Source organism: Onychomys torridus, chromosome 2 (genome assembly GCF_903995425.1).
Source record: "Onychomys torridus chromosome 2, mOncTor1.1, whole genome shotgun sequence".
Taxonomy (NCBI): domain Eukaryota; kingdom Metazoa; phylum Chordata; class Mammalia; order Rodentia; family Cricetidae; genus Onychomys; species Onychomys torridus.
Window position 1 is genome coordinate 10198979 of NC_050444.1, and position 27568 is coordinate 10226546.

Here is a 27568-nt window from a genome sequence, read left to right on the forward strand (position 1 = left end):
GCAGCTTTTGATATTGTTTCTTTGCTCTGGACTCTTGGCATTTTAAATAGTGTGACACACAGAGGATCTTTCTAATCATATTCATGTGGGGCTCTAAATCTTTCCTATACTTGGACATGCTCTCTGTACCTTTCCCTGCATTTTGGAGAATTTCTGTTAGAATTCATTCAATGAGTTTTGTTATGCCTATAGTTTGGATCACAACTCCTTCTGCCTCTTAGTTTCTAGGGTCTAGCTCTTTCTCACATGTCAGAGTTCTTGAACATTGTCACCATAGTTGCCTTTTTTTTCTATCTGAATGTAACATTTCCTTAATCTTTGTCTTAGTTACTGTTCCTATTGTCATAACAAAACACCATGACCAAGTCATCTTACAAAGGAAAACATTTAATTTGGAACTTAGGGTTCCATAGGATGAGTGCATAACATTCATGATGGGGAGCATGGCAGCAGACAGGCAAGAATGGCATTGGAATAGCAGTTCAGAATTTATATCTGATCCATAAGCAAGAGGCAGTGAGAGAGAGCTAACTGGGAATGACAATATTTTGAAATCTCAAAACCTGCCCCCAGTAACACACAGCCTCCAACAAGGCCACACCTTTTAATCCTTCCCAAATAGTTTCACCAGATAGAGACCAAGCATTCAAATATATGAGTCCATAGGGCTAGTCTTACTCAAGCCACCACAATCGTGTCTTCAATTTCAGGTATCTTTTCCTCTGTTTAGTTTCATCTACCTCTGAATCTTCCATAAGGATTGTTTGTTTTGAGCTTTTAATTTCCATTTTTACCAGAATCTCAATGCACTCTGGATTTCTAGTCCTTTTTTGAATTCACTTTTTTTCATCATTAACTATCTAAATTTTCTTTGAGAACACTGATCATTTTTAAATGACATCTTTGAGTTACTTTTCTGTCATTCCAATCCATATGCATATGGTTATGCATATGTACCAGGTGTTACATCCCCTGGAACTGGAATTACACATGGTTGTTAGTTACCATGTGGGTGCTAGAATTGAACCCAGGTCCTCTCCGAGAGCACTCAGTGCTTTTAACTGCTGAGACATCTTTTCATCCCCCAGAATCTCCCACTCTAAACTATATTTTTGCAGTAGGAGCTAACATGCCCAAGCTTTCTCTTTGCTCTCAACTGTATTGGAGGCAGGAGTCTATCTTTGCCCTGCCCTCCTATGGTCTAGAGCCCTGTTAGTGTGGTGTTTCTTTTACAAATATAACATTTATTGTTTCTAAATTTCATCTGGTCTCTACCATCTACTATTGACTCATATTCACCCTTCCCTACCATGGCACCAGCATCTCCCTACAGTCACTGATGGTTATGATAAACAGCACTGGGGTAGCATTGGCTACCATGTGGAAAGGTCATGGCCACAACAGAACCCAGTGGTACTTTTTAGAGCTTTATTAGGAGGGAAAGGGGGAAAGGGAAAGAGGGAACCAGAAAGGGGAAGAGGGAACCAGGCCTGGGGGGAGGAGCAGAGCAGAGCAGAGAGGGAATAGAGAGAGAACCCAGAGAGAGGGTAGGGGTCCACATCCAGCTCTTTAAAGGCATGTAAGTAGCCGCCAATGCCCCCTGATGACATAAGACGCAATACACAATACCCCAAGATGCACATGTGCCCGAGTGAGGGCAGCTTTGATCCAAATGTGTGAAGATGTAAAAAAGTACCAGGTGCCTATAATCTACCATTTCCTTCTCAGTAACCAATCTTCCCTTTTAAATTACCAAAGAGCATAAGCCCACTTTCAATCATAATGGTATTTGAAGAACACTTTGTAAAAATGTGATTATTCACATTAAAGATTCAGAGGGGAACTGCTCACCTAATATTTAAAGTAATTTACTATATGAAATCATAGAAAACTGTATCCACAGTGGCCATGTGAGACTTGTGGATCTAAAACAAAAATGAAAACAAAAACAAACAAACAAAAGCCAGAAAGTGTTGTTTTTAACAAACTCTCAATCATTAAATTTTACCAATAGAGACTCAGGAGCCAGATGCTGGAGTGAAAGTCTGATAGCTCTGAGAGGCAGTGAAAACACCCAACTGGCCTTCCTCCTCAGCCAACACCCCTGAAGCCTGCTCCCCTTCTCCTATGCCTTCTCAGGACAAAACCCTCAAACTCCAATTAAATGTCCTTCCTTTCTATTTCCTATGGATCTCGCTAACCATGCTCCTAACTCCCTCTAACTCTCTATGGTATTTTCTTGTTCACTTCCTGCCAACTGGTTGCTTGCTCTGCCTCTTGACCTGTGGTTGACTTTATTTAATCCTGTTTACAATATTCAAGCAGAAACTATTGTATTAAAGGTTTCTTCTAGGGCTGAGCCACACCACAACTAGAAACACATTTTTTTTTCCAATAAATAACACAATTTTGGGGTTCCCAGTATGATCACATATCTTGCAACAAGAAAGTAGACAAAAACACGAATACTAGATAGAGTTCTATATCTGTGAGTCCACACAGGTGCTTTCCTGTGTACACTTGGAAACTGTCCAAAGAGCACACATAAAAAGCAGAAACATTTATTCCAGAGTATTTCCTAACTTAATAAAATCCATGAGTACATTTAATCTGAACTATGAACCCCAAAACTTTCCCTCTCCTATGCAGCCTTATAAAGATTAATATTCCAGTCCAGGGCCAGGATTATGAGCAAGAAGGCATGGGTTCCTTTTCCTTTAGTTTACACTGAAATACTGCTAAAAAGTTGTATGTGCTAAATCTATGAGAAAAAATGCTTTTGATGATTGACAGAAAATCATTATTCTACATATTCAAGAAAATCAAACAAGTCCAATAACATAAACACAGATTTAGATCCTGAGACATCACAGTAGGAATGCTGAAGGGAGAGGAAGATTCAGGAAACCACAGAGAAAAGCAACTTGTCACTTAGAAGTGAGTAGAACTGATAACAGCACACCAGAAACTGTCCATCCTAGAAGACAGTCAGCCATCACTTGTTTGACAGACATTAACGAAAAATCTTATATCCAAGAAAACCAAGTTTCACAGACAAGGGTGAAATGAAGACTTTATGTCTAAGCAAAAACCAAGAGGACTTCTTGTAGTCTTGCCCTAAAACAATGTTAAAGTAAGATCCTCAGCCTGAAGCCTAGAGATACCAGACATTAATCTAAACCTCTGGAAAAAAAAAAAAAAACACAACACAGGAAATGTAATTAGGTCATTATAAAAGAGCATTGGGGGGCATTTCTTATTTATACTATCACTTTAAGTTCTTGGAGAATAAGCATTATTCTTATGTATACTATCACTTAAAAGACAACTATATAAAACACTACTACATCATGGTACCGTTAGACTTACAACACACACAAAGGCACATTCTTGACAATGACAGTATAAAAGCAGATGGGAACAAAGCAGAACTAGATAGATAACTGACACTATTTCAGTAAATTGTATATCTGGAACCAAATGAGCATAAAGAGAGTGGCAAATAAGATTAAATAATAAACTCTATGAATATATATTTACTCTCCTCTATCAGACTCTTTAATATGTACACAATCATACAGAGTAATCACTCTAAAATATATTGTTGAGGTTGATATATCTATAAATGATGTAAGATAATATCCTTTGGTCATATGACAAGGAATATAATATATATGTGCATATATATATATATATATATATATATATATATATATATATATATAAAAGCACAAAAAGGGAAGCTATAGGCCTATTTTGGAATAACTAAATAGATCATAATAATCAAGTTGGTATAACTCTAAAATCAATTCTCAGAAATTCATACATACACACACACATATATCTCCTAGAACAAACCACTATGAATATAAACTCAAAAGCAAAAAATTTAATAGTTATAAATACATATACCCTTAAAAACAGAGTTTCAAAATTCAAAAAGAAAATACTGAAAGAATTTGAGAGATAACTTAACAATAGTATTTGGCAACTTCAATATCTACCTTCAGTAACAAACAGAAATGGGCAGAAGACTGATAAAGAAATAAAAGACTTAACCAAAGTTGTAAGTCAATTAGAATGATTAAGCATCTATAGGACACACCACACAAAAGGAAAGCCAGCATCCATGTTCAGCATACCTATGCCATTCTCTGTGAAACATGAGAAAGCCTATACACCTTGTAAAGAATCCAGGTATACTAAGTATGTTGTCTAACCACACACATACAAAAAAAAAGGGAAATAATAAATGAATACAAAAACTCACCAATATGTCCAAATTAAACAGCACACTTCTAAATGACAACATAGGTTGTCATTTAGGTTCAACATAAAAGTGCAAATTGGAGAGAGTACACTGAAGTGAATGAACATTTAAAGTACCATTTCAAAATCTGTAGGTTGCTGCTAAAGTGCTCAAAGAAAACTTACTATGGTGAATGTCTTGATTTAGAACAGAAGCATCTCAAATAAATACCTGGATCTTCCCCTTTCAGATAATGGAAACAGCAGAGCTTAAGTTCACAGTAAGCATCAAGTAATGAAAGAAACTGCAGATCCCAACAGAAGCACAGTAGGGAAAACCAACAAAATCAAACCAGTTCTTTGGGAGTATTGGTAAGCCTTTGGATAGACTGAGCAAGGATGAAAGTAAGACTCCCAGGGAAATGGTTCAGGAAGTAATGACACTTGCTGCCAAGCCTGATGACCTAAGTTTGATCCCATCCTAAGAACCCACATGGTAGAGAGAGCCAACTCCTCAAAGCTGTTCTCTAACCTCCACATGCACACTGTGGCATGTGTGTACCCACACACACACAAACACATGCATTTTTTTCCAAGTAGAAGACTGAAATTACCTTGGCTGAGAAGCCTTCTGAGATCAATGTCCCCTCACACACCCTTAGGTTCATGTGAAAGCTTTGTGGAAGGTTCTTCAGGCCTTCACTCTGGATCTCAGGATTTGGGAGATTCACCGCACACTCCTAGTTAAGGCCCTCCTTCACTTGTGCTCCAGAAGGCTCCTCTAACTTCAGGTCCCATTGTATAACTTTTGATCTTCTCTCCCACTCACCATCAGAGTAATACAGATTTGAGAATATTTATTTACAGTTTTACCAATGAACAAATTAGACTTTCAAATCCATTCATACAAACACACTAGTGTTTCTATTGTGAATTAGTGGCAATTAGTACTTGAAGGGGTTCATCATACATGAAAATATTGGTTGGGCTTAGTGGCACACACCTTTAATGCCAGCAGAGTCTGGTGGACCTCTGGGAGAGTGGGGCCAGTCTGACTGACACAGAGATACCCATGACAGTCAAGGCTAGACAGTGAGAACTTCTCCCAAAATAAATAAATAAAAGATATAAAAAAGAATATAAAGACTACGAAGGTTCACCATGGATACTAATCTTAAATAGCCATTTACAAAAACACTCAGAAAATAATTTTAGTTGCTTTATGAAATTTTCATCTTAGACCAGAGGATAAACATGTGAGTGTTAGATGTGGAGGTCAATTATATTAGTTTTTGTTGTTACGTTTTCCACTTTACATGTTTCAGGGTCAGATGGTTAGATACTGAAGGAAGTTGGACACATGAAAACCAAGAACTCAAGTCCAAGTCTGCAGGAGTGCAGACACAGAGGCCTGTGCCTGCTTGTGCTCCAGTCACTGGTCTACCAGAGAAGTTCTAAGCATGCTAAGCATGAAAGTATTTAGAGCTGGTCCAGTAACTATAAACTACGACATTCCTGCAGCTATGGCTGATCACATCTCATAGTGCTACCCTGGATTTAGATTGTTTTTAGGGTGGTTTTGTTGTTTGTTTGTATTTTGATTTAACCTATACTTTGCCCTTTTCTTTTTAGCAGATACTAAAAGCTGCAAAAAGGAAGTATCCAGGCCCTGTCTGTGCCATTGGAGGCCTGCATGTGGCTGCTCTGTTGTATTCTGGGTCTGCTGATCCTTCTTGTCTCTCACTTTCCCCAGGACCACAGCTCTAGTCTTCCTTCCTGTCCAGGACTCTACATTGAACCTTCTTTGCTTCTGTTTTCTGGAGGTCTCTTGTGACTTTTTTATTTGTATTGTTTCCATTAATGCAGCCTCTACCCAACAGATCTAAAATCTCTGAACAGGTGGTTACTCTACCTACCACAAAATCCCTCCAAATTGATTTGGTTTTTTTCCATCAGTTACAGCCACCAAAAACCATTTATTTAAGTTCTTGCTCTCTGCCAGTATCTCTACTGCTTTACACCATTCTGTCACACTGAACCGTGACTAAAGACATGCTAAATGGAGAGTCACTCTTAACACAAGGGTATGGTCAACCCTATCTTACCTCAGCACAGAAGTGCAATCTATAGAGTATTTGAAGACTTACAGAGTGTCCAATACTAAATTAATCTAGTATACTACTGAATTCTATTTCTATTATGAAAAACAAAGTTATCGCTGTGCCCATCTTTCTTCCTATTTATTTCTTATGCTATTCTTAACTTCGTAGAAGCCATAGTTTCAGATATGCTCTAACTATATTAGTTAAATTCTTTAAAAAATAATATATAAAGTATTTTTGCATTAATTCCAAAATTGTTTACTATAACAATCCAGCTTAATATTAAATTTGGTATGATAATTAAAAAAAACACACACAATAATTTTTATGACTCTTTCATGTTGTATTTTGAAGTTCTAGGCTGTTGTGAATCAAAACTCTTATTTTATTATCAAGAATTACACTAGGCTGGGGATGAGCATATTTTCTAATACAGACAGGAAATGAACAACTTGGCTCCAGAAATGTGGAGGCTTTCTTTTGTCTCATACTGATATATGATACAGTTATATTAACAGGTCTAAAAACTACTTTCATTCTTTCTACACATAATCAATAAGCAGTATGTGCAGAAGTCTGAATATCAGCAGCTGTGGTATGTGCACACACACTGAATTTCTTTTAACAGCCACTTCTAATATTTCAGAACAGCATGTGTGCAGACAATGGTCACAGATATCCATCAAGCTGGGAAAGCTGAAGACAATGCAGGCTTGAGGGTTAAAGTGAAGCTGCCACTCAGGAGGTTCCACTCCTCATCCAAGGATTCCATGGGACCACTGTCTTCCTCCTTCAGGCGAGAGAATGAAGCAGTTAGATTATGGGCACCCTCTACAGTATACAGCCTTGCTAGAGTCCAATTAAAGACAGTAAAAATTAGACATGAGAGAATGTAGAAATTTTAAAATATCTTCACAGGTTTGCTATCTTTGTCATTTTCTTACAAGGTCTACCATAATTTTACTTCTATGTCGGAAAGAATTAGAGTACAATATCACAGCCACAGGTATTTTCAACCAAATTAATACTATATTACAAATGAAACACTTACATGTCAGATCTAATAAATAAAAATGAAGCTTTAAATTGATATCAATTTCATGTGTAATGATCACAGCTAGACAGTAACCATTTCTCCCTGGTCCAAAAGCATCTTAAAGGTCTTACTAATTCCATAGTTAAATGTAGAATAATACATGGCACAGTACTTTGGGGGTATAGCAACCCACAGGTTTCCCAATGTGGTGATTTGAATAAGAATAACTTCCACAGACTCATCTGTTTGAATACTTGGTTCCTAATTGGAGGAACCATTTGGGAAGGATTAGGGGGTGGGTGGAGGTATGTCATTGTGGGAAGGCTTAATTGCCCAGGCCATTCCCAGTTAGCTCTCTCTGCCTCAGGGTTGTGTCTCGAGATGCTAAGATCTTAGCTACTGCTCCAGTGTCATGCCTGCCTGACTGCTGCCATGCTCCCCACCATGATAATGTAGGCCCAGTATGTTACCTGATCCAAAGTAAATGCTCCAAGGAAGAGTTCACATGTGCATGTGTGCACATTGCACACACATGTGTATGTACATGCACAAAAAAAGTAAGATAAAATGACAGCAGGTGTTTCTATTTTACTTGTTTTTTATTTGTATCAAAATTATATTGAGGCCATTTAACTAATTAAATAAGTAAAAATGTACAAACATTAAAACTACTTGTACTCTCTTTCACATTCAGCAACTTTCTAGTCAATTCTTTCCACGAATGATTTATGATATCATCCACTTTACTTGAGTATTAGTTGTTGACCATCCCAATGGCCAGGGAAGATTTGAAGTTCTTTCCCCTGGTCAGTCCCTCCTCCCCAACACACAGAGATAAACCGCCAAAGACAAGTACATCGATCCCACCCTGCAAATATATTTATACTGTAATTTTGGCTGAATCAATTATTTTATATTATAGTAATAATAATAATATTCAGAATGAAACTACATGTTTCACTTGATTTTTTTCTTTCCTGCATGTTGCTTTCTCTGAATTAAATAAGCATCTAAGATGTTTCATAATTAATTCAATCCAATACTATCTATCAATGGTCCTACTTGCTTCAAGAAGCTAAGGCATATGTTGTGGCTGAGCAAAAATGGCACACACCTTTAATCCCAGCACTTATGAGGCAGAGGCAGGTAGGTCTCCTTGAGTTCAAGGCCAGTCTGGTCTATATAGCAAGTTCGAGTCCTGCCAGGCTATATTGTAAGCTCCGGTCTTTGCATTTCCATCTCTGCAGAAACCTCTTCTAGAAGCTCATAACCAACTCAGCCACATCTGCACTGACTGATGTCTTGTCTGGGATCTCACTTTACTGCCATCCCAGGTGTTCTGGGTCAGCTGGAAAGTAGACTGTCTTTTTGACAGTGTACAAGAGACTGGGTGGGGAGGAAGAGACCAGAAACAGTGGGTTCTCAGGAAGTGCTTCCTCCACCCTATTCTAGTGAGGCAGCCTAAGTTTTCTAACACCAACTCTTCTGTCCTCTCTACAAGGTAAGTACTTCCAGGCTTCTGCCAGGCTGTAGAGGCGGTTTGAAGGTATAACTGCTTCTCAAACGGTATTCAACCAACACAGCTAATGCCTCCCAATGTCCAGAAACACCTGTTGCAAATCCCCAGGCCTCTGAGAGTATCATGAAGACATCTGCTACCTCCATCACTGTGCCACCAAGTGCTTCCAGCTTCTAAGGCACTGCTACCTCCGTCTTTCCTCTCGCTTTCTCATCCTTGTGAGTTTGCACACTTAAAGAAGTTTGCTTTTCTGTTATTTTAATGTGATTTGTGGTAAAAACAAAACTGTCAGTGCTCAATCAGTGACCATTATTTGTGACAAACATTCCTTTTGATGCATTCTGTGTATTTTCTAAACTCTTTCTGATAACCATGTCATCTGGTCATCAGAATATGAATCTGTTTGATAAAACAATCTAAAGAAATGACAGTAAACAGAGGTAATCAGGCTTGTATTCTCCTCTTTGGGAAGTCTTCCAAATAACCATTTGTCTAACCATAAACAGGGAAGCTTAAATGTAGAGTGCATTTTCTGTTCTGCAATGATTATTATTCACAATAATAACCTTCAAGAATGACCACATTCTAAAGAGTCTGTTAAATCAATTCTTTCAATATAATTATAACAGATGTTATCTTTCATATGCCTATTTTCAACCTTAATTTGTCATCTATAAAGAGACCCCACGGAATGAATGCAATTCAGATCCCTTTAGAGAATTTCCTGAAAAGCTGCGAACAATACAAATGCACGTGTGCACACATCCTGCCCCTCAGAGGATGCCGAAGGTCAGAGGCTGATGTCAGGGACAAAAAGTCTGATTCAGCTAATTGACTATCTACTGACGTGTCCCTTTTAAAACAAGAGCATAGCCCACAGAATCAACTAAGCAGAGCTCATAGGGGCTCACAGAGATTGGACTGACAACCAGGGAACCTGTAGGAGTCTCAGCTAGATCCTCTGTATATATATCATGGTTGTATAGCTTGATGTCCTTGTGGAACTCCTAACCGTGGGAGCAGGGGCTGTCTCTGACTCTTTTGCTTGCTTTTGGGACCCTTTTCCTCCTACTGTGTTGTCTCATCCAGTCTTGATATGAGGGTATATATCTAGTCTAATTGTAACCTGTTATGACATGTTGAGTTGATATCGCTGGGAGGCCTGCTCTTTTCTGAAGGGAGACAAAGGAGGAGTGGATCTAAGAAAGAGGAGAGGTGGGGAGAGAAGAATCTGGAAGGAGAGGATGGAGGGGAAACTGGGGTGTAGGGATGTCATATGAGTGAAGAATAAACAAATAACAATGTAGACACGGGGTTAGTGATGGCTCAGCAGTTAAGAGCACTCATTCCTGCAGAGGACCTGGTTCAGCACCTAGAACATGGTAGCTCACAGCCATTCCAACCTCAGTTCAGGGAATCCAAACTCCCTGTCTGATATTGAAAGTACCAGGTGCACACATAGTACACAGACATACATGTAGGCAAAAAACTTGTACACACACAATAAAAATATCTTAAAAAAATTTTAACTTAAAAAAATGGTGATGTGCTAATGAAAACTCTTTTTAACTGGCCATTTTCTGGGCACAAGTGGCACTTCCTTGGGGTGGGTTGTACAAGTTCCCCTGACTTGGTCTTAGATATGAATACCTGTCTCAGTCCTGGCTGAAAGTTCCTGAAGGCATCTCAGAACAATCTCACACAAAAGAAAGAGGTTGAAATTCAACGTGCTTCTATTACAACCAAGGGTACATAGCTACCTGCTTTCCTCATATAGCCACTAATCACAGAAAGGAAAACAAAGAAACACCAAAGAAGAGAAAGGGAGAGACCAGGAGAGGCAATTGTTTTTGGACACTCCAAGGAAAGACACGAGACACAGGCCTCTGGTATAGAGATTAAAGCATCAGAAATAAGGACAGCAGATGCCACAGTTAATTACTTATAGTTCACAGAAGTACCCATTGGTACAACAGAGTAAGAATCGTTCAAATTAGAAATTCATAAAATTGTTATTATTAACAAATACTACTATGGTTTAGCTAGACAACTCAAAATAAGCAACTGAGAGTTATTAGAAACTATACATAAACATCATTAGAAAAGCAGGAACCAACCTAACAAATTATGGTTTTCATAAAACATTAATCAATATAAAAATAAAATGGAAAAAGATAATAGTCAATATGGACCATCACAACCATCATGGTGACAGTGAGTGCTCATGCTTTGTGAATGCTAATCTTCGCTTAAGTTCTAACACAGCTCTAGGAACTTAGAACACCTGATGCCTCCATTTCATTTATGAAGAAGCAAAAGCTGAATGACTACTTATAATTTGCCCAAGGTGGGGAGCCAGTGGAGGGTCTGCATTCATCATCACTGTGTTCACTGTCCAGCCACACCCAGTCAATTCTGCCCAAATATGCCACCCAGAGTAACTTCAATGGAGGGACAAAATATATGAAATATAGTCTTAAAAAATATGAATGACAAAATTACAGTAATTGTACTAAGCAAATATCTACCCTTTGTCCCTCAATATTATAAAGAAATAAACTCTCTTAAGTGATACACAACACAAATCATACATTCTGGTAGTATTCTTTCCTTCCTTTTTCTTCTTGTATTTTGTTATTTCTATTCTTCTGATAAAATGATTCTCTAGTTTATCTGGAAATTTTAAACATGTGAGAACCACCAGAAGAGACTGGTAAAGGGCCTTGTCCACACTAATGTCACAAGCATTGCATTTAGTGACACCACTAGACAAAAAGAGGGAACTGAACAGGGGTGTTGGGAATGAGCCAAGGACCAAGGAACTCGCTGTAATGCAAAAAAAGTCATCCTTATGCAGATTGGCAATGATTAGAATTCCCTAAAAACTGGATGCTGGTAAAAGTGAAGAGGAACACCTAGCCAGCTGGTGTATGGACTGACACAACTCTTGAGGTGAGTATCTTTTCTCTGAGTTAAAATAAAACTCCAATAATTACATTACTAAGAGGTTTGTTTGTTTGTTTTTTGAGACAGGGTTTCTCTGTGTAGCTTTATACCTTTCCTGGAACTTCCTCTGTAGACCAGGCTGGCCTTGAACTCACAGAGATCTGCCTGGCTCTGCCTCCCGAGTGCTGGGATTAAAGGCGTGCACCACCACCACCTGGCTACTAAGAGTATGTTAAGAGAATTTGTCACTAGAACACTGGGAATGACCTAAGTGTAAATAAATTTCAGAACATGCTTAAAACTAGCATGGATGGAGAGATTACCTGGCAATCAAGAGCACTTGCTGCTCTCCCAAAGGGTCTGGGTTCAGTTCAAGTACCCACCAGGCAGTTCATAAACAGCCTTGATTCCAGTTCCAGGGGAATCCAATGGTGAACGGCAGGCATGCACATGGTACACACACATACATGCAGATAAAATGCTCATACACATAAAATAAATGAATCTTTAAAATTTAGAAAAATAACCTATCTGAAACACACACTTAAAAGTATGATATGCAGCTATTCAATGACAAGAAGACAGCATCAAATGAGCAGACAGACAGTATGCAAAGAATTACCCCATATGGGTCATTATACGCATGGATACACAGATGCACATAGAGACCAAATGCACACATGTAATAGTCCTTACATACTTAGGCTGCAGAACAAATGATGATGTTAAACACATAGATCTCACTTTCTCCTTGTAGCCTCCCCACCACCTTTCTTTAAGCGAGGGAAAAAGAAGTATCAATAACTCTGTTGTGGCCATGCCAAGGGACTCATGCTACCCTCAGATACTTGCTGCAGAGCCTCCACCCATGCCGGGACACCTAGGGTTGCCAATGGCTGTCACTGGCAGCAGAGATGTCAGCCACTGCTTCATTGGGTGCTGTGTCACTTGAATTTTTAACCACAAATATTTACCAATTATATTCGGAGTCATGGAAACAAAAAGCAAAGAAATGTTAGGTTAACTTGCTACAGCCTGGGGTGGGGAGGGAAAGAGGATGCGCCAAAGGTCAGAGGTGGACTGGATGACAAAACCTCAGTCTATACAATACTCACGTGGTGGCACATGTGAATCAGGAAACCTCAGAGGAACCAGCAATGTGTTCCATAAAGTGAGAACACATACATTCTCCCCTCCTCCTCCTCAGATAATCTCATCCCCAGGGAATTACCTAAAAGGGTGAGGAGGCAGAGATCCAAGAGGTGCAGCTAAGTAACTCGGAGCTAGGAGTTCATCCCACCAGGATCTGAGTGGCTTCACTGGTTGTGACCTTAAGCATTCTACTCAGTTCTTCTCTGCCTCAGTTTATCTCTAAAATAAAGGCAAGAGCACAGGCCTCTCCATCACTCATGAGCATCTGTATAGAAACTTTTACCCACTCTGTAGGATAAATCTTACTGCTCAATAATCTCCGCATTATTCTGCACTGGAATTAGGAAACACTCAACTTAGCATTTAAAAGTATTCAGAAGCAAGCCTATGTGATATTGTGACACTTTCTCAATCTCAATTAGCACTAAACTAATTAACAAACCCATTTTATACACCACAGTGAGTCACATTTGTCTTCTTCTTCCCTCACTCCCTGGTGTGTTGTAAGGGTGATTGAGTGTCTAATTACTTCTTAATTGAAAGCACATATTCTTCATTTTTCTCTAGTTCGGGCTTAATTCTTTTAGTAGTCTAGAAAGCAAAGTCAATGAAATTAAGTTGAATTGGGATTTGGGCAGCTATTATGAGAAAGCATTTGTTTGCAATGTATCTCCTAAGTAAAGGTGGGTTTCCATCTTATTTCCTATGTAAATATTTCAGGTACCAAAATATGCCCTAAATGACTAATTTTGATTGTTAGCAACATTGTTATTGTTATTTCTTTTCTTTAGCCTTACAGCAATTTTGTTGCTGTGATCCACTAATTATATTCATTCTGTAAAGAAAAAAAATGACATTACAGAAACATAGTGAGCTCTTGAAAAATCAGAATGAACTTGCAGGCCTGCAAAAAAAAAAATCACTGCTGTCTTTCTGTGGCACACGGGTGTAGGAATCATTCAGTGTGGACAGAAGGATGGTGCAAATCTGAGAACACTTAAAATACAACCATTTATGTTGATCAGAAATACGTATTTACTGAGAATAAATAAAGAGTACCACCATCCAGATGGCATCCCAGCAGTGAGCAGTAAGCACAGTACTTCATGAAGCTGATGGAATGTATCCTTCGGATATTATGCTGGTGTAAAGACTGAAGGAGGTATTCACAGGGAGCAAAACTTTCGGGGTTTTTTGTTTGTTTGTTTTTTGTTTGTTTGGTTTTTTTTTTTGTTTGTTTTTGTTTTTTGTTTTTTTAATCTTAGTATGGTGAGTAACCATTTGGAATAATTCAGTTGAGAACCTCTCAGACAAAAGACTAGATTAAAGAGTGTCTGGAGATCCAGTCCAGTGCCTGCTTCTTGAAGTCTCTGACCATGTACTTTTTCTGCAGGCAAGCACAGAATACCTTAAGTTCCTAACAAAACCCATCGCAGAGTGAACAATGACAACACCGAAATGAGACCAGTAAGAAAGCAGACCACTTGCTGGGTGTGCTTTAACAAGCACAGAGATGGAAAATAAATCTGTCTGAAGTTGTCAGGGCTTTACAATTTTAGCAATTTATTTTGAGGAACTGCTATCTTTTCATATATTTCTTGACTGGAGAAATCTCTATATAATTTTAATTAATATTTCAGAGTCTGTCAAAAGTACTAGGCATAGTGTTGTAGCTCTGTTATGAAAACAACTAACTGGGATATTTAAGTAAAATTTAAATAGCCAGAGAGTTCAGCATACCTATGTGTATATACCACTTAAATTTTTTTCTAAAACTTACAGTTAAAGCAACCATTTGTCTCTGGTTATATTCTTATTAAAAATATTTCCAAGTAGATGACTACTTAGCCTTGGGAGGCTCATATCAGCATCCACTTTCCTGATACAAGTTTCCTTCTATGCATACTTAAATGTCTAACTGTTTATGTCCTCTCCTCTGCCCCCTAGTTCTTACAGTGTTGGTATTAGGAAGAGCCTTGGAGGAGAGGTTAGACCCTGGAGACAGAGCCCATGTGACTGGCATTGGCTTACTCATGAAGGGGACTCTACAAACCTAGGGAGTACCTTTGTGTGTAAGAAGGGATTGTTCTGTGTTTGGGAAATGAGCCATCCCAGGCAGTCTTCTGTCTCCTGAGCCTGAGGTTGGTTTCATAGTCTCCAAATCTGAGAAAGCCATTTCTGTTGTTGAGAGCTACCCCCACTCCTGGGACTTTGTCACAGAGGCCCAAATAGAAGGCAGTTACTAGACCTTCCCCATTTTTAGGAGAGGACTTCTGCCCCACACAGAGGGACCAGAGCTACCATTCTTTCCTCACCGACACTGATGCCATTTCTATTTTACCCTGAGACCCCAGGCTCTTGACCTTTTGGTTATGAGTCTTAGCCTCTAATGGCTGAACTGTCCCTCTAGCCCCAAGACTTCTGATTTCTCAAGCACTTCCTGCTTGTAAGCAATATGCTATATAGTACTAGGAAATGTAGCACTGGAGAGGTAACCTGGACCTTAACCTCTACACAAATGACGAAAATATTGACAAAGTCAGTCAGGGGATTCAACCATTTTGACCTGTTTCTCTGCTTTCTCAGTAATGGTTAACACAAGGCAACACAGTATTGGCTAATGCAGATAAATTTTTCAAAGCTCATTTCAAAGGATTCCATAGCTAAAGTCACATGTTAATAATGTTACCTTCCATTATGGGCTGCAAGGAAGAATAGAAAACCAATGCATACCAACGGCAGGCACTGCCAGGCAGTCCCATTACTCTTTCCCATGGTACTCATAGATGAATTCAGAATCATTAACACTCTCCAGACAGCTACCGCCAACCAGCTGGGATTAGCATATGAGTCCAAGTGCTGTCTGGTACCTGTGTCTTTCCTTAGGAGCTTTAGGTAGTCTGATGCTAACTTGGCAGGTGGCGATGAGATGTATGAGATACTAGATGGCACAGGAAGCTATCAGAAAGAAAACACACAGAAACAGGTGATATGGAAGAAACAGGAGTAAGGTGAGGCTGCAGCCTGGGTCTGCACAGCCCATCTTGTAACATCAGCCAGCAGAGGGCCTCGCTGGTGAAAAGGACTGTGAATCCATCTGCTGAGTCCACAACACCTTTAACACACCCAAAGGAAAAGAGCACACCCTAGACCTGCCCTTCCTTTTCTAGAGGCATGAAGAAACAGGGGGTCTCTGATCCGCACATCTGCTAGCTCTGCTCAGCCTCACCACTTTAGGTCTTCCAGAACCACAAGAATGCTTTGGTTTCCACACAGTGCCACTCTACACCCTGTTGCTGCTCTCCGGCTAAACGTTGGCAGTGTTGTTTCCTATACCAGACTGTCAGGATGTAGTGAAGATTCTTGGAAGTCTTATGGAAAGAAAACCAACCTAATGTAGTATTTTACAAATGGACTTAATTCCAATACACAGGAATTCATACTTCAGTGGAGTAAGTGGAGAATAGCACTTACTCCTACCCACATTATTAGAAGACAGAAATTAAAAGCTAAATGGATAAAGATCTAAACCCCAGTAAGGAAACAAAGGCTACTAAGGCCAGTTTACTTGGGAAAGACTTGGTGAACAAAAAGTGTGGTCCCTCAAATATAAACTGCATTTAAATAGTCAGAAGCCACTAGAATACTCAGAACTTCCTAATGGTAAGTTCCTGGGTGGTGGGGGAGAGGCTTGAAAGACAGGCTAGCAATTCCTGTAACTATCTAATGTTACCCAGGAGCAGGCTAAATTGTAAATAGTCAATCTGACATTCTTGGAAGTTCTCTGGGTTTTTCTAATTTGGAAAATTGTTGGGCAAATTACTAGTCCTACTTTGATTATGTTGTGGTAAAATATTAGTTTAACTATTCAAAGATGCGTTACATTTGTTTATGCTGTGAGATATTAGTTTAACTATGTAAAGCTGTCCTGCATTTGTTTATGTTGTGGAATATTAGTTTAAGTATATAAAGATGTGTTACATTTGTTTATGTTGTGGAATTTTTTTTTTTACTAAGTAAAGATGTGTTGCTATTTTACCTTGCCTGTCTAAGGCACCTAATTGGTCTAATAAAAAGCTTAATGGCCAATAGCTAGGCAGAGGAAGGATTGGCAGGACTGGAGGACAGAGAGAATAAGTAGGAGGAGGAATCTAGGCTTGGGAGAGACAGAGGGAGACTCCAGGGAGATGTCAAGGTCCAGCTAGCCAGCCAGACATGGCGGAAGCAGGAAAGCAGGACACACAGAATGAAAGAAAGGTAAAAACCCAGAGGCAAAATGTAGATGACGAGAAACAGGTTAAATTGAGTTATAAAAGCTAGTGGGACAAGAATAAGCTAAAGGCCAAGCTTTGATAATTAATAAGAAGTCTCTGTCATTATTTGAGAGCTGGCTGGCAGGACAGAGAAAGAGTCTGACGACAGGCTCTGTTTTCCCTTTAAGGCTTTCAATCAGAAGGGACACCAGCACGGGAGAGCCTTTCTGTGCGCTCGTGCTTCTACGGTGCATCCTGCTATGAGGAGGAGACAAAGACTGCTGCAGTACCTAAGAGTGTCTTCTTAAAATCCTGGTTGAAGAGTGTGTTATTTCTGGAGATTTCTGCACTAATTTTTTAGCATTTTTGGCAACTTCCCTGAATTATATTTTTAGCTCTTACCTTTCTAGCTGGAGAAACCTTACTAGTTTCAACCCCTGCTCACTTTCCTGCTGCCTCTCCTCTAATTTGCCTTTGACATGACAAAGTTAGTGGAGACAGAAGCAGGCACGTCCACCACATCAGCCCAGAAGTCAAAGGCACCCAAGAGATCTACCGGGATAAACTTGTCCAGCAGGGTTCCTGTCAACACCACCACATAGGAACTGAGAGGGTTTTATTCCATGGCACCTCCCAAAAGCCTGGTCTAAGGTCTGATCTACTTATTTATAGGAAAAGTCTTCCTTACCACTCCTAGAAGTAAATTCTTCCCTTAGCTGACATATGTCCTCTTAGCTGCCTATTTAAATCCGTTTTTTATGTCAACATACATCTTTTGAGCAAAGGACAACAGACAAAGAGATCATGCTTAGACCGCATACACTGGCCACAGCTATGATAGTTTTCTTCTGAAAACATTCCTTGGCATTAAAAATCATGATATTGACTGTATTTCAGGGATCAGAACATAACAGTCAACAAAACATTGGTTCTTGTCTGCAAAATCTTGCTTTACTTCTCAAACTATCTCTTTTCCAAATCCTCAGGTGAAAAAATTAAATCACTTCAGAATTTGTATACACAATAAGTTTTTAACATTTCTAAAACATGAAAAGGAAAGGGGACATATTTCAAGGCAGGAGTTACTTTCGTAGTACAGTAATCCTGAAGAAAGCCTACACAGTTCTGATATTTTTCACTCTCAGACTAATAATAATTTTATATCACACAATCAAAACATAAGAGATGACTTAGGCATCCTTGGTGTTTAGGCACTTTCCTGAAATCATTCTGTAAATGTTGGACAATCTATTTCATTCTGAGGGAATTCTGTAGGATCCAGGAAATAAAAAAAGAGCTCTATCTGTGGAGCCCTTGATACTTTTGCTTTTGCTGGACACTCTGTTAAGTGATTCAAGGCCAAGTTCTGCTGGCTGAAAAATCTACCTTTGAGCTTTTTATTTATCTGGAGGGAATGAGTAGGCTTCAACACTGAGACACACCTCACCTTTTCACACAGTCCCCCCTTTCCCATAATGCTTTGTGTTTTTCTAGCCTAGAATTCTTTCTGGTTACAAAAGAAACCAGATATGAAATCGATGGTAGCTATTGCTTCATCAAAGCTAAGAAGACAAAAATCATTAACTGTAAAAGCACATGTTGGGAAAAGTTCAACACAGTAAAGGAAAACTTCAAAGATTCAGAAAGAAAAATGGCAACAATTCTGACAAAGGATTATTCCGTGATGTTTGCTGGTCTTTCCTTCTTTATTTTTCTGTTTGTTTTTGTGTTATTTTTGAGGAGGGAAAAATTATTTAAAGAAACATGTATACTTGGTGCTTGCAGAAAGCAAATCATTGATTTATTGCAGTTAGTGAAAACCTGTGCATGGATTAATATTTGAGTCCTGGGTGAGCTGCTCTGTGGCCAGCCAATAGCTTTTAAATTGAGCTAACACTTAATAAAATAGGCAAATAATTATTTTTCAAAAGATCAGTACCAATATTATGATACCAGGCACTATGTGAGAACTGGACCCCGTACCAAGTCCTATTATTTATTGTTGTTGCTAAGATTTGTTTTTTCTGAATCCTATTTTTTAAAAATTCAAAGATTAATTAAAATTGGAGAGATGGTTCAGCAATGAACTTTCTGATCCTGCAGAGAATCTGTGTTTGGTTTCTAGCATTCACTCCAGAATGCTCACGCCATCCTATAACACAAGTTTCAGGGAATCTGATGCCATCTTCTGGCCTCCATGTGCATCTGCACATATGTGGCATGCACTCACACATACACATAAATAAAAATAAAAGCAAACATTTTTTAAAACTTCAATAAATAATGGATTCCTTAATAGCAATTGTCTCCCTGAAATGTGAGCCATCACCATTAAACCAAAGAATTCTTAGCAACTTGGTGAGTTACATGCTAATTCCATAAACAACTACCAAATCCTATCTCACACTTCTTAAATGCTAATATAAAAAGGTCTCATATTCCTTATGAGAATAGTAATTCTTTTTATGAAGGCCCTCCAGATGCCCAGAAATGTCACATTTAAAAAACCTGTCATTTTAATTCCAAAACTAAAGTTATTTCAAAAAGCACAGCTGAAATAAATCTGAATTATTTTAAACATTTTTAGGAGAACAACTACCATGGAATTTCCTACCCCCTTCATTCCAAGATCTTAAATAAAACATTCATGCATTAAATTCAAAGGCCGACTATCAAATAATTTCACTTTAATAAAAATTTGAATTACGTGCCTTAGGGCATTATTAAATATCAAATAAAAAGAACACATCCATAAATCTGATTTCCCAATATAATTTTATGTAGAACTATGAATACATTTATATTTTACATTTCAAGACAAAAGGATAAAATTGCATTCAGAAAAGGACAAAATCAGAATTAGAAATTTTGAAGAATTTCCCTCTTTGAAAAAAAAATATATCTCAATTGTAATTAGTTAAAAACGTAGAGAAAGCAAACATCACTTTTCTGTCAGATAATTAAGGATCTGGAATATTCAAAATCTCATTAAGAGTATGAGATTTCTGTATCTGTGTGTGAGAAAGACAGAGAGAGGGACAAAGGACACATAGAAAATAATGACAGTTCTTTAAGTACTCAGAAGCAACTCTGGTCTAGACTAACTATGAATCAAACACCCAAGCCAGTAACATCATGTCATTTACAGTTAATTGCATTCACAAGAACGTGCCAACTATGGCCTGAAAACCTCTTAAGTTTCCACTCACCAGCTCCCTTTCACCTCTCTGTGACCCTCTGACAGGGTCTCTTCTTGTGGACCTATCCACTCTCTCCTCCACTGGGGTCTTTTCCCAGCTCCACTGCCACTTGTACCCTTCTGGTTACTGCCCTATTCCTCATTTAAAAATGAAAGCAAGGCTCAAACAGGTCCAATCTATAAATCTGGACTCCCTTCCTCCATTCTCTTGGAGCATGCAAAACACCTACTCTTAACAAAACTGTCTTCCGTGTGTGCTGGGGTTACAGCCTTCCAAGTTTTCAAGTCTTCAGTAGCAAGATCTTGTCCCCCAAGAACAAAGTGTTTAGCTGCATGCTCTTCTCCTTCCCCACACACTCAGACAAGTTCTGGTATTTCTTGTGCTCGAAATAAAATCTGTCTCAGCATTCTGCCCCACCTGACCCAGTTGATCATGATAAATACATAAAGTATCTATGTATAAAACATCACAATGGATACTGTTAATCTGTGTGCATGATGGACATGTCGATAGCATTTTTAGGAAGATCAATAAAGCTCGATAGTGCTAGTGCCTGAAAGGACTGTAGCTTTCACTTCTGATGGGGCAGATAGTCCTTTGAAAAACCACTGGGCAGCTATTTATAAAGTCAAACAAACAACCCTTTAAGGACTGCCCAGGATGTGGGACCTGTAGCCCTCCCCTCTATTAACTTCCATCATGGCAGCATGTGCCCTGCATTGCCAAGCCACTTACACCAGAGTGGAGACCTTTGACCTCAGCCCAGGTACTGCTAAGTAAAGGAAGTCTCCCAATCAAACTGTGTACATCAACTTTCCAGCTTTACTGTTCAAGAAATGGACTAACTGCTTTAGGCAATGAACAGCCTGACTCTCCTGTCTTATGATTAACTACACTGTAAATCCCCATATAAGATTTCATAAACACTTAGTAAAATAGTCCCTCTGATACATTTGAATGCCATATATTTTTTTCCTCTATGTCAAATACTTCCATATTTTACACAGACTAATTTTCTGATACTTATTTATGACTTTCAACTTGACTCGATTAAGAAATACCCAGAAGATTAGTAAAGTTCACTGCTGGGTTTGCATGTGAAGGTGTTTACAGAACACTAGACCATGGGGGCTCAGACCTACCCAATGGATTAATCCTTTGGTAGATTCAAAATATGATGACATTGATGGAGAGGGTGAGAAGTAGGGACAATGCCTAGTTGGAGGAAGCAGATGACTAGAGAATGTCCTTTGGGCTGTATGCTGTCCTGGCCTCTTGGTTATGTGTGCTTCCCAGGAAAGTCCCCTATCACAGGACTCTAGTACCATCATGTTCTGCCCAAAGAGTGATGCAACCATGGACTGAACTCTGAAACTCTAAGCTAAAACAGCTCCTTCCTCCATCAGTTGTTTCTACGCAATGAGAACACCAACCAGTGCATCTCTTCATCTCTACACCTGACATTTTAGCACCCTTCCTATCAGCCAACTATTATGATAGACAAGTTTCTCTTTATCGACATGCTCCAACATCAACTCTTCATCTTTCTCATCCAAAAATGACCTTTGCCAGCTTTCTTGCTCTTACTAAATTGCATACTACCCATGATTTCCTAAGGCCCAAACCTCAGCATTTAACCTGACAATTCCATCTCCCGCCATCCTTACCCAGTTCATCACTGGATATCATCTACAATTTCTATTTCCTATGCCTTACCTACTCTCCATCACTACTGCTTTTAATCTAAGGTCCAGGCCTCCATATCTATAATTTTGGCTACCCAACAGATTTCTAAACTCTTTTACTCATGCTCTGGTCCACTTTAATGCAATCTATTCAATTTCTTCTCAGAGTGTACCATTAAAAAGAAACACAGGATAAAGTCAGTCCCCTGAGTCAAAGTCTTTACAGGTTCATGATATGTCCACAATAATGTAAAGATACTTTAGTGTGACTGACAACATCTGCCACTTGGGTCTTACCTACTTCACCCTTTATTTCTATACTCTAAACACACCAGGCTTTCCTTCAGGGACCTCAATGCACCCATATCTTACCTCCTCCATGGCAAGTACGCCTTGAGGCCTTTTCAGAAAGATATTCCCTTCCTAGAAGTTCCTTTGGCAACTAAGTTCCTTAGTTCTTTTCATTCACATAATATATTAACATTTGCAACTGTGTAATTTTTTTCAAGACAGGGTTTCTCTGTGTAGTTTTGCACCCTTCCTGGAACTCGCTTTGTAGACCAGGCTGGCCTCGAACTCACAGAGATTCGTCTGGCTCTGCCTCCTGAGTACTGGGACTAAAGGTGTGTGCCATGACCGCCCAGCGCAGCTGTGTATTTTTGAGTCCTATTTCTCTACTGTAATACTTCTTACCTCAGACTCTGGGATCTATGAGGGCAGAAACCATGAATGTCTTTCCCTGGTCACACCCACAATCAGTCAGAAAATATTCTCAAAAGTGATTTTGGACTTAGTTCATTCTAGCTCTTCAGCTTATCTATTTTGAGGTTTGGCCTAAAGCACCCTTGGACTTTCTCTTTTTAATGTATGAATTACTTATATGTCTTACCATTCCCAACACGGTGGATTTGCTGGACCTTCATCATCTCACGTTAGAGAAAGTGGAAGATTAACTACACTGGCCAGCTGAGAAAGGACAAGAACTGAGCCTGACTGCTCCACATGGGCAGTTCTGAGAAACTTACAGTTGCCCTGAAGTCTAGCCAGGTATAACACGTGATATGTTATAGTGGGTTCACAGTGAAACAAAATAATTTCAATCCTTTGAGGTTTGAAATATAATAGAAAAATAAGAAACATAAGTAGCTAAGTGGAAACAGGGTCATGAAATGAAGTCTGCTTTAGGAGGAAAGCGAAGACACCTATTGAAATCAGTGTTTGAGTTGAGCTCAGGCAGTTACGGGGTCAGTAGGCAAAAGGATGGGTATACAGCACAGAGTGAGCAAAGCACATTCCAGAGAATAAGTCTACTGTAGAGAGTAAGAACAGAGATAAGAAAGAAGGCTGAAGAACACATGACCACCACCTTTGGAAATCTCCATCAACAGTGGCCAAGTCATGAGACTGTGAGCACGGCAAGGCCTGAGATTTCCACTCAGCTGTGACTTCCTCATCCCTTGTACAACTCTCATATCTTGCCGTAGTTCATCATCAGTCCCAGCCACGTCAAGCTTCTTCTCCAGGCACTGTTCTGGCAATGTGTCCCCATTATGGGCAGCAGCTGTCTGCCACAATGTCTCTGATCTTTGCACACTGAGGTGGCTTACAAGGTAAAGAAAGATTCCAATACACAGTAATCTTTGCATATATTTATCTTTCCCATGTTTGTGAGCTCCCTAAGGCTAAGTAGTAAGTATGCTGAATTCAATATATTGACAATCAATAAAATAGTGTACAATATTAAACAGCTAACACATGCTTCTTGACTTTGCAAATAAAAAGTACTTCCAAAAAACAAACAAAAGAGAGCAATGGACAGGAGTGATGTGACCAAAGTATGTCATATGTATGAAAATGTCACACACAGACCCATTGTTATGCACAAGTAGCATATGCTAATAAAAATCATTTCGACAGGACACAGGACTTTCACTCCTGCCAGACTAGCCCATCATATACCAGAGAGCAAGATGACCCTATAAGGTAATAAACAGGAAGGCTCATTTTTCTAGGCTTCCATTCATATTCTTTGATCAGAGGAAGTGGCTGCTGCATTTTCAGGAGATGACAAAGTGAATACCAAAGATACCACTGAGAATCCCTGCCTCTGCATCCCAGGTGCCTTTCCTTATGAAAGCCACTATTAAAGCAGAAAGTGGGATTAAGGGGATGTTCAAGTGGAAAATAAATGAATCATATATTTTTAAAAAGTTGCATGAAATGAAAAGGACTACCTGACTTGTCATTAATGGGGCACGTGAATAAATGTATTAAAATGAAGTGTATTCCAGCAGTCACCCTATAGAGTGGCTTTGGGATGCTGGGTTAAGGTAACTCATTTCCTTGTCCAATCTCACATACCCTGATGCAGATGGGTTGATCACAGTCTTTCTGGCTACTGAAATGCGGCTCGAATGACTCTGTCACTCAGGGGCTGGGTAGGTCGGAAATTGTCTCCCAAAATCCCATCACAGCCTTCTACAAGTTCTGCCCCCTTAACGTGTGTTCTCAGCCTTCGGAATTCTTCTATCTGAAAAGAAAAGCAGAATAAAGGCGATTAGTCACTAACTGCACATTATCAAGTTCAGAGTTTCATAAACAACCCAAAATATGCATAGATGACAGTATAAGAGAAAAAAATGAAAGGTGAACTTCAAAAAGAGAAAAACAGAGCTGGAGAGAGCTCAGTGGTTAAGAAAGAATGCTCTCCTTGTTGAGGACCCAAGTTCAGTGCCCAGCACTTACATTAGGCAGGCCACAATGGCCTGAAACCCTAGCTCTAGGGATCTATCACCCACCTCTGGTCTCTAGGGGCACTGTACGCATAGTGCGCGCGCACACACACACACACACACACACACACATACATGCTTGCTCTTTAAAATAATAATAAATGAAAAAAAAATTTAAACCAGGAAAACAGATTTGGTTGTTCTAGATAGACCTAAGGATATGAGACAAGGCCCTTAAAAGAAGAATCTTGGTAATTCCAACTCAGTAGAAAGCTACTGGATTTATTAATGTGAAAATCCTACCACACTAAATTTTGTGTCAGCTTAAAGCACAGAGAGAGAAGGGGTGAACAAGGAAGTGAATGTTCTTAAGACTTTCCCAAGTACATTCCTAGCCACCATGTCACTATGTGTCAGCACTGGTTAGAGCTACTATAGGAATTCACAGACTCCTAGATTATCTTTGCCAGATTGTCATCTGACAGAGAATTATAGTGTCTAGAATATATAAAGAACCCCCTAAAAAAACTAAATATTAAGAAAATAAACAGCCGAGTGGTGGTGGCGCATGCCTTTAATCCTAGCACCCAGGAGGCAGAGGCAGGCGGATCTCTGTGAGTTCGAGGCCAGCCTGGTCTCCAAAGCAAGTTCCAGGAAAAGCGCAAAGCTACACAAAGAAACCCTGCCTCAAAAAACCAATAATTAATTAATTAATTAATTAAAATCGTTTTTTAAGATGGGCTATGAACTGAACAGAGAATTCTCAAGTGTGTTTGTGTGTGTGTGTGTGTGTGTGTGTGTGTGTGTGTGTGTGTGTGTAATAAACACCTTAATAACATCCTTAAGACTCAACATTCTTAGCCATCAAAAAAAAAAATGGAGATTAAAACCATTTTAAGATTCCATCTCTCCCAAGTTAGGTCATACTGCCATCCTCAATAATACAATTAACAAACACTAATGTGGATATAGCAAAAGAGAATTCTCGTACACTGTCGATGGGGGTGCAAAGTAGTGCAGCCATTTTGAAAATAAATCTGGATGTTAAAAAAAAAAAAAAAAAAAAACAACTAGAAATGGAACTACTATAACCAAGCTATACCATTCCTGGGCACAAACCAAAGAACTTTATATCCTCCTACAGACACATGTGCACATCTTTGTTTGTTGCTGCTCCATTCATAATAGCTAGGAAATGGAATCGTACCAATGAATGAATAAGAAAACTGATACATATCCACAATGGAATATTACTCAGTTGTAAAGGAAAATGACATCTGAAATGAGACTGGAAAGATCATGCTGAGTGAGGTAGCTCAGACCCAGAGAGACACAAGAGGATGGATGGTTTGAACATAATTGTCCCCATAATCTCATAGGGAGTGGCACTATTAGGAAGTGTGGCTTTGTTGCAGTGGGCATGGCCTTGTTGGAGGAAGTGTATCACTGTGGGGATGGGCTTTGAGGTCTCCTATGCTCAGGATACTGCCTAGTGTCTCAGTTGACTTCCTGTTGCCTGACAGATATATGACTTTCAGCTACTCCAGCACTATACCTCCTTTCATGCCACCATGCTCCCTGCCATGATGATGATGGACTGAACCTCTGAAACTGTAATCAAACTCCCTCAATTAAATGTTTTCCTTATAAGAGTTGCTGTGGTCATGGTGTCTCTTCACAGCAATAAAAACTCTAATTAAGACACTGACATAAACTAATTATAGATGAAATGGTCTTATGCAAACACACTAGTTAAAATGCTAATTTTAAAATAAAACTTTATTCCTTGTTCTCCCTTTCTGTTCTTGATCCACCTGGGATCTCCTGCTCCCCTAAGATCTCTTTCCCTCAAATCTTGCCATTCATTACTCCCACTGTCGTCCAGGTTGTTCATGTAGATCTCATCCATTTCTCTGTCATTGGGTGATCCCTGGGTCTTTCCTAGGGTCCCGTTTTCTAGATAGCCTCCCTGGAGTTGTGTAGCAGTCTAGTCATCTTTGTTTTATATCCAGTATCCTCCTATGAGTGAGTACATACCATGTTTGTCCTTCTGAGTCTGGGTTACCTCACTCATGATTATTTTTTTCTAGATCCATCCATTTGCCTGCAAACCTCATGATGTCATTGTTTTTCTCTGCTGAGTAGTACTCCATTGTGTATATGTACCATATTTTCTTTATCCATTCTTCAGTTGAAGGGCATCTAGTTTGTTTCCAGGTTCTGGCTATTACAAACAATGCTGATATGAACATAGCTGAGCAAATGCCCTTGTGGTATAACAGACCATGATAAATGAAGACCACATGAGAACAGGAATAGGCAGAGTGCTGGAGAGGTGCCCCTGAAATCCACAATGATACATCATCTGTAAACTGCTGGCAATGGTCGAGAGAAAGCCTGATCTGACCTAGTCTGGTGATCAGATGGCCAAACACCCTAACAGTTGTGCTGGAACTCTCATCTAATAACTGATGGAAGTGGACGCAGAGATCCTCAGCCAGGCCCCAGGTGGAGCTCCAGGTGTCCAATTGTCCAGAAAGAGGAGGGACTGTAAGAGCGTGAATTGTTGAGCCCAAGATTGGAAAAAGCATAGGGACAAATAGCCAAATGAATGGAAGCACATGAATTATGAACCAGAGGCTGTGGAGCCCTCAGCTAGATCAGGCCCTCTGGATAAGTGAGACAATTGAACAGC

At 39.4% G+C, this 27568-nt stretch overlaps 1 protein-coding gene across 2 annotated transcripts in view; it reads right to left on the minus strand.

Annotated features, from left to right (window-relative positions):
- Positions 1-4813: 4813 nt before the first annotated feature.
- The window catches only part of Ca8 (carbonic anhydrase 8), a 104031-nt gene continuing 81276 nt past the window's right edge, over positions 4814-27568 (minus strand). For both annotated transcript variants that reach the window (XM_036178683.1, XM_036178684.1), the window contains exons 8-9: positions 24503-24671; positions 4814-7140 (exon numbers count right to left, since the gene is read on the minus strand). In XM_036178683.1, coding sequence (XP_036034576.1) covers positions 24537-24671 — 135 coding nt within the window. In that variant the 3' untranslated portion in view covers positions 4814-7140; positions 24503-24536. The remainder of the gene's footprint in view (positions 7141-24502; positions 24672-27568) is intronic.